General features: G+C 35.4%; 1 protein-coding gene across 5 annotated transcripts in view; it reads left to right on the forward strand.

The window, feature by feature from the left end:
- crybg2 (crystallin beta-gamma domain containing 2) overlaps nt 1–6,517 on the forward strand; it is a 72,044-nt gene extending 65,527 nt beyond the window's left edge. For 2 of the 5 annotated variants that reach the window (XM_087296041.2, XM_087296044.2), the window contains 6 exons: nt 162–291; nt 1,252–1,391; nt 2,103–2,226; nt 3,074–3,232; nt 3,796–3,955; nt 5,791–6,517. In XM_087296041.2, coding sequence (XP_087152167.1) covers nt 162–291; nt 1,252–1,391; nt 2,103–2,226; nt 3,074–3,232; nt 3,796–3,955; nt 5,791–5,879 — 802 coding nt within the window. In that variant the 3' untranslated portion in view covers nt 5,880–6,517. The remainder of the gene's footprint in view (nt 1–161; nt 292–1,251; nt 1,392–2,102; nt 2,227–3,073; nt 3,233–3,795; nt 3,956–5,790) is intronic. The other 3 variants (XR_015945504.1, XR_015945503.1, XR_015945505.1) reach the window with 3 other exon arrangements.
- The last annotated feature ends 1,900 nt before the right edge of the window (nt 6,518–8,417 follow it).

The following is an 8,417-nucleotide window of genomic DNA, read 5'->3' on the forward strand; positions in this document are numbered from 1 at the left end:
ATGCATCATTAAACATCATCTTTGCTTGTATTTTGTTTCAAAAATTGATGTATGATTCATAAATTAAATTTACAAACCGCACTATATATTGCAGAAAAAATAAACGTTATTTTCAATGGAGCTGAATCCTAATTGTGATTGTAAACCTGTGTTTATTTCAGCTGGGTGCTGTACGGAGAAGAGAAGTTCAGCGGCAGCATGTATGTTTTATCAGAAGGAGATTATCCTAACCTGAGCAGCATGGGTTTACCAGCAGACAGCAGAGTCCGCTCCGTTAGAGCTGTTCCTGTGGTGGGTGAAGTCTCTCCTTCAGATTCACTCTGACTTTCTGGATATAATGTAAATGTGCTGGAGAAATGATGTGCTTTAACACTGGAGCTACAGGAGTGACGCTAGCTGTCATTCACTACTCTGTACCCAGTGTCAGATTGAGTCAGCTCATATTTACATTTAATGGAGCTAATAAATGGAGGGGAGGAGTTTATTAAAAAGGGAGGGGCTGATTATTGAAGGGGAGGAGCTTAATAAATAGGGAGTGGCTGATTAGTGAAGAGGAGTAAATTGTCAGGGAGGGAAAAGTGACTGATTTATAAATGGGAGTGGCTTATTATGAAGGGGAGGAGCTGATTAATGAATGGGAGGAGCTGATTAATGAAGTTGAGGAGATGAATAATGAAGGGGGGCATCTAATTATGAAGGAACTGATTATTGAAGGGGAGGGTCTGATTATGAAGGGTAAGGACTGATTAATAAAGGGGGGGGGGCTGATTATAAAAGATATGGACTGATTAATGAAGGGGAGGGGCTGATTATAAAGGATAGGGACTGATTAATGAAGGGGAGGGGCTGATTTTAAAGGATAGGGACTGATTAATGAAGAGGAGGGGCTGATTATAAAGGATAGAGACTGATCAATGAAGGGGAGGGGCTGATTATAAAAGGTAAGGACTGATTAATGAAGAGGAGGGGCTGATTATAAAGGATAGGGACTGATTAATGAAGGGGAGGGGCTAATTATGAAGGGTAGAGACTTATTAATGAAGGGGAGGGGCTGATTATGATTATGTGTGTGTGTGTGTGTGTGTGTGTGTGTGTGTGTGTGTGTGTGTGTGTGTGTGTGTGTGTGTGTGTGTGTGTGTGTGTGTGTGTGTGTGTGTGTGTGTGTGTGTGTGTGTGTGTGTGTGTGTGTGTGTGTGCGCGCCGTAAGTAATCCTGTGTGTCTGTGTGTGTGTGTGTGTGTTTCTCTGTCAGTCGTTCTGTGTGCCATCGGTTTCCCTTTTCGGTCTGGAGTGTTTCGAGGGCCGTGAAGTCACCATCGACACACAGATCTCCAGCATGCAGGAGGAGGGCTTCAACACTCAGTTCCTCTCCGTCAGGGTCAACACCGGATGGTCAGTCACACAGCTCTTACTCACATGTTTATTTTCTGTGTTTAAGACTAGTATTAAAGCATTATAAGTCAACAGTAATACATTACTTTTTTCAGTGTATGATTCCTTTAATTATAGTTACTAGTTTTTTTAATATATATCTTATTACCCCCAACACTGATTGCATTGCAGTTAATAGGAGTTATGTATAATGTTGAATAAAAACTAGTAACTTAAATGGTTTAATCACAATATAATCACAATATAATTGTCATGGTTACAGTTGATTTGGTCCAGAACTTTATGAAAATAGAATTAAATTATAAAGCCTATAATTATACTCAGCTTGAATGTATAAAGTTACCTTAAAGAAAATGGTATAGACTATAAAGGTATACTATTTTACACTATTATTGTGTCTTTACCCAAACAACAATGCTAAAAAGCAGAAAAAACACCTTACAGCTTCATATTAGTGTATTACTCTATGTTTGTATGATAACCGTGTTACTCTTTTTTTTTATTTATGGTATTGGCAAAGCATTTTAACCATGTATAAAATATGAGATATTAATAAAGTAATAAAAATAAACACAAATATAGATAAAAATAAAAGTAATAAAAGATGAAATAAATGATTTAACATTTAAATCAATTACAAAAAATATTTCTAATACATAGTACAATTACTTATTATAATTATTATAATCTTGTCTGTTTCTCTGTCCTCAGCTGGGTGTTGTGTGAGCACAGTAACTACAGGGGGCGCCAGTTCCTCCTGGAGCCCATCGAGATCACAAACTGGCTCAAATTCAGCTCCATGTCCTGCATCGGCTCTCTGTATCCTGTCAGACAGGTAAATATTTCATGTTTAATTATGTCTATACATCCAGAGCCGACATATAACATCATACACTAATGCATTTAATAATTATAATAATAATGAAATAAATAAAAACAGAACAAGTTGTTATTATTATTATTATTGTTATTATTATTATTATTATTATTATTATTATTATTATTATCATTATCATTATTGTTGTTGTTGTTAAATGAAATCACAGAAATACATCATTGAACTGTGAAAAATATTCTTAACATTTAAATTTTTTTAATAATTAATATTACTATAAGTGTCATTACTATACTTCACAACAACAAAGCTACTGTATATGGTTGCTGTTTTTTCCTTTACATATTTACACAACAGGAATTTTATTTTGGAATTTATTTATAGCCAAAAATACACATTCCTTTATCAATAAATAAATATTTTATTTATTTTGATTATTTATATTTTGAACCGAGTAAAGTGAAATGGACAAAATGCATATAATTATAATTTTATTGTATGTTTAATTGTATTTTATTTATGTTTTATTATTATTATTATTATTATTATTATATTATTAAATTATATTAATGAAATCAAATATATGAAACATCATTATTGAAGTGTTTAATATTTATAATATTTTAATTTATGTATTATTATTAATAATATTACATTTATTTAAATTACTCAAATTTAATGTACATTTTTACTCATTTAGCACTTTGGTAAGTTGGTATTTAAGACCCAGATATCAGCATAAATATAAGTATTGCTCTTGATTTTCTTGGATTGTTCATGTCTTTAATTGTGCATTTGTTTACCTCTTATTGTCTCTTTAATAATGCATGTGTTTGCCCCCCTGCAGAAGCAGAGGCCGTTCCGTATCAGGAATAAGCAGACGGGGCATTGTGTCTCCGTGCAGGGCGGTGTGGAGGACATGAAGACGGGTCGAGTTCTGGTGTCAGAGCAGGTGGAGGGCATGAGTGATATCTGGCTCTATCAGGACGGACTCATCAAGAACAAGGTGTTTATGACAGAACACAGCTTATAACACATGGGCTGCGTCCTAAATCGCCTACTACTGGAGTATGCACTACAGTTGAATTTGACTTTTCTATGTGACCATTAGAAAAGTGTGCTCTATATAGTATGAATGAAACTCGGACGTTCTCGTCCACCTATTATCATGATCACGTGACCTACCAATTATCAGTTGCATTGCCTCACTCCCATTTTCAGTTGTGGTGCATTATGGGATAGCGTAGTCCATCCTGGTACTTCTCGAATACTGTTTTTGCAATGCTATGAATTCAGACACACTACTCTGCCCGCATACAGTATAGAAGTATATGATTTCAGATGCAGCCGTGGATTAAAGTTCTGCTGATTGCTGGGTTTGTGCCTGTCCTTGTAATAATTGTTTTATTTTAGCTTGATTGGCTCTTAAAGTGCTCTTATTATGCAAAACACACTGATATAATTCATGTTATGATGTTCCAGAGCTTTTCTTTCTAAATATTTGGATCTGTTATTGAATCCTCCTGCTGTCGTGTGTCTTCATGTGTATCTGTGTATGTGTGTGTTCAGCTGGCGAGGAGCATGAGTCTGCAGGTTATGGGTAATGTGGAGTCTGGAGCGAAGGTTGTGTTGTGGACGGAGACGCGTGTGCCGGTGCAGACGTGGAGCGCTCAGATGAGCGGAGCCATCGCCAGCCTCACCTTCCCTGGGATGGTGCTCGACATCAAAGGTCAGATGGAGTTTGCTCATTTATATAGGATAAAAAAAACAGACATAACAACAAAGCTATACGCATGCTTGTTTTGCATAGATATTCAAAGTTAGATATTACTTGTTTCACAGACATATTTGTTATATCTAAAGATAATAATGAGATATTTTATTCATAACGAGCTTTTCTTAGACCCAAAGTGCTTACAGAACTGTAAAAAAACAACAAAGCACAATAAAGAGAACAGTAAAACAAACACAGTGAGAATTTTAAAAAAGATAGCACAAATAGAAGCTTCTTAAAACAGTCTAAGGAACCAGCTTTCCTAATGTTTGTTGGAGCTTTCCAAAGTGTAGGTGCATGTGAGAGAATGCCCTGCCTCCCATAGAGCTGAGTTTACAACAAGGCTGAAACAGCATATAAATATATACATATTCATAAGTGTATGCATGCATGTGTGTATTCAAATATACATAATACTGTATATATGTATATATTGTAAACTTTTAGTTTGTATGTGATTAATCTTTGCCCAGCACTAATATATTCAGCTCAAGTCAGAATTATTCGCCCCCCTTTGAATTTATTTTTCTTTTTTAAATATTTCCCAAATGATGTTGAACAGATTGAGGAAATGTTCACAGTATGACTGATAATAATTTGTCTTCTGGAGAAAGTCTTATTTGTTTTATTTTGGCTAGAATGAAAGCAGTTGTTAATTTTTTTAGGTCAATTTTATTAGTCCCTTTAAGCTATATATTTTTTCCGATGTATTCTGAGTCTGCAGAACAAACCATCTTTATACAATGACTTGCCATATCTAGTCTAATATTATTTACTGTCATCATGACAAAAAGAAAATAAATCAGTAATTAGAGATGAATTATTAACACTATTATGATTATAGATGTGTTGGAGAAATCTGCTCTCTGTTAAACAGAAATTGGGGAAAAATAAACAGGGGGGTGAATAATTGTGACCTCTACGGTATGTATGTATATACTTGTTTTGCTGTGACTTGTAGTTTCCTAAAATTACTATATGCTTTAATGTTACTTCAGCATGCTAAAAGGACTTGATTTAAAGTAATTATTCTTGATTTAGGTCAGTTAAAGCACTTCTGACCACCCAAATGATGATATAGATGCTATATGCTTACAGTAGCCAACATGTGAAGGGGATCAAAACTTTTCATCAGAGCTGACCTAAAACCAAAACAACATCTGTAATGATCTTTCCTGAGCTACTACAGGCCTGTTTCATCACTACAGGTCAAACACCAGAAATAGAGGAACTTTTCAGCCCATAAAGTTGACAATCATAAATGAAAATACACTTAAATATAGATTGTTCTGCTTGAATTACAAAAACAAAAGGCCAACACATGCGGAGAACAACTGGGTGCTGTTTGAAATGTATATACTGTAAATTTTCTAAATTTTCTTTTTTTCTTAAACTGTACTATTTTTTATATATATATTTTATATTAATGTTAAGCACCATGGGTCTGAGAGTAACGCAATTTCGATTCTCTGTATGTCTTGTACATGTGGCTGAATTGACAATAAAGCTGACTTTGACTTTGACTTTGAAAACCTCAACCTTCAAAGTTTTACTGATCAATATTTAAGTATTACCTATACATGCATACTAATGTAGATTTATTTATTTGTTTTTACACTAAAACTGTTTAAATGTGGGAGGTTGGTAAGATGGGTTCCTTTTCAAAAATACTCAAAAGTCATTACTGTAGGAAAAACTCCTATAGATAAAGCAGAAATCTGAGCATAGAAACACTACAGAACTAATAGATACTCGTGTGTTATATAATGGAGAATTGCTGTTGTTTCCAGGTGGCAAAACATACGACAAGGAGCATTTAGTGATCCGCGAGGAGAACGAGGAGCAGCCCAGCCAACAGTGGGAGCTGGAATTTGTTTAGCCCCGCCCCCTCTTCACATTAGCCCCGCCTTCATCCACTGTGACTCTGCCCACTGCCTGTCCGGCTCAGTCAGTCGGAGGACGCTGTGTACAGTAGACAAAAGTGTTCCTCACCACCCTTGTGTCTTATTTCCACATCATCTGAATGATGAACATCACCTGCGGAGGGTGTTATGACCTCCACACACCTGGAGGAAACCTTGTGCACGAGGAGATTTCTGCGTTTGAACAGTGCTTTCTCAGATATAATATATCAGTCCAAGCCTTATCTTATTTCTGTCTGTTTACACACTAATGTTGTGTTTCACACATATCCGGGGTGTATTATGGGATGTGTGCTGGAATATCAGTGTGTGCATCAGTTTATAGTGAGTGTGTGTGTGTGTGTGTGTGTGTGTGTGTGTGTGTGTGTGTGTGTGTGTGTGTGTGTGTGTGAGTGTGAGTGTGTGTGTGTGTGTGTGTGTGTGTGTGTGTGTGTGTGTGTGTGTGTGTGTGTGTGTGTGTGTGAGAGAGAGCCTCTATAATATTGCCATGTTTTTTGACATCTTTATTATGTATAAATGATTATTTTCAGAGTGTGAAAGATTCTATACCTGGGAGTGGCTTTAATTTTATAATAAAAGCAAACAAATGAAATCATGTCAGCATTCATCAGTGTGTGTTTCAGTCTCTGTGTGTAAATGAGCAGTTTTCCATATTTTGTCATTCACCGTTTTATTATTTATTTTATTTGATTGATTATTTCTGAGTTGCTTTATGGGATCTTCATTTTTCTCCCAACAACTTTTAACCCTAAAAAGTCTGAAAAAGTGACTGCACATGTAATATTAGCTGTGAACAGATGATTAAATGAATTAATGGATGGATGGATGGATGGATTTTATACACATATTTAGACGTTATTTCTTATATTTCAGGCTAAAATGTCAGTAAAAGTCACTTTGTTAAACTGTAGTGTTGCATTTTCACCATCAGATGTGGTCAGAGAAGAGATCAACATCCCATAATGCAATTCACCACCAACATTTTTTATTTTTTTGCTAATTTTTTTTCCCCAATTTTCATTGCCAATTTTACGCCAATCGTAATTTTTATTTATTTTTATTTTTTTGGTTCGATATGAACTTTCCTCAAGCATTGCAGAGCCCAGGGGATCAGCGTGAGCGCTCCAGCTTGGCCCCACCCTGATCCATCTCCCCAAACACACACAAAATACAAAAACTGCGTTGGCATGTTCTTCACAGTGTCTTTCGCTTTTTGTCTCGTGCTGTGCTTTTATGTGGAAAACTGTAGAATTAAATATATTCATAAAAATAAGTTTATCACAACCATGAAAACAAGCTGAAAACTAGTTAGCAACATGCAAACATTACGTTACATTAGTACATATTTTCATGTGATTTTAAAATATTAAGATTTATTTAGTTTTTTTTATGGGTTTTAACCGTTAATGAATAGAATAGTGCAGAGAATTGACAGGAAATAGTTGGGAGCAGAGAGAGGGGAAGAGTCGGCAAATGACCACGAGCCGGGAATCGAACTCGGGTCACCGTGAACACCATGGTGCTAAATGTCAGCTCACTTAACCACTAGACTATTGGCACCGACAAATATTACGATTCATTAATGCATCATATTACATGCTTAAAGATGCCAAAGCATGCTAGAAACATGAGAGCGCAGTGTTGGAAAGATGCTAGATCATGTTAAGCATCAAACAAGCAATGCAAACAAAACAAAGCTCTTCTTACTCCCAGTTTTTATCTTGTTTATAGTCCAAATATCTAAACAATTAAAAGAAATCGTGTTCTTTTCAGAAATGAAGTGAGTTTTGAATTAAAACAAGCAAATATAAATAGTTCATATGAATTGGTTTTACGGTTTTGATCATTTATATTATAAAGCGAACAGTTTTATATTGTACATTTTACACTTGTTTTTTTTTTTATTAGTATGTGTGTTTGCAGGTGTGTGTGTGTGTGTGTGTGTCTTGTTGTTCTTTCAGGTGGAGGTTTAACTGATGTTTACTGTTCACACGTTTACATGAGCAACTCGCAGGAGAATCTCTCTCTCTTCAAGTTGCTTTATTGGCCTGCCGTTAGCCAAACTATTATATATGTTTATGTAATATATCAACATCGTCAAATAAAAGTAATATACTGTAAATGAGAAATAAATGACATAAAAGAACAGGACGAAATCTCTGATGATCATAAAAACAACTAACAGTGTAGATTATTTTAATAAAGCAGTTAAATAAAGTCGATTAAGTGTTTGTGATGGTGTGCATGGTGTACTCATATTTTTGCAGCTAGTTTAGACGTCATTTCATCCTCTCAAATTGGAAAAGTATTTATCTTGTGTAGTAAAAGAAAGAAGTGTCTGTCTGTCCTCTATTTGATTCTCTCACAGTTTTCTCTCTCTTTGTTTAATGATTGCGTTTATTTATGGTATTAATTATTCAATGGAGGGCGGCACGGTGGCTCAGTGGTTAGCACTGTGGCTTCACAGCAAGAAGGTCTCTGGTTTGAGTCTCGGC

Source organism: Danio rerio, chromosome 19, assembly GCF_052040795.2.
Source record: "Danio rerio strain M-AB ecotype USA chromosome 19, GRCz13ab, whole genome shotgun sequence".
NCBI lineage: Eukaryota > Metazoa > Chordata > Actinopteri > Cypriniformes > Danionidae > Danio > Danio rerio.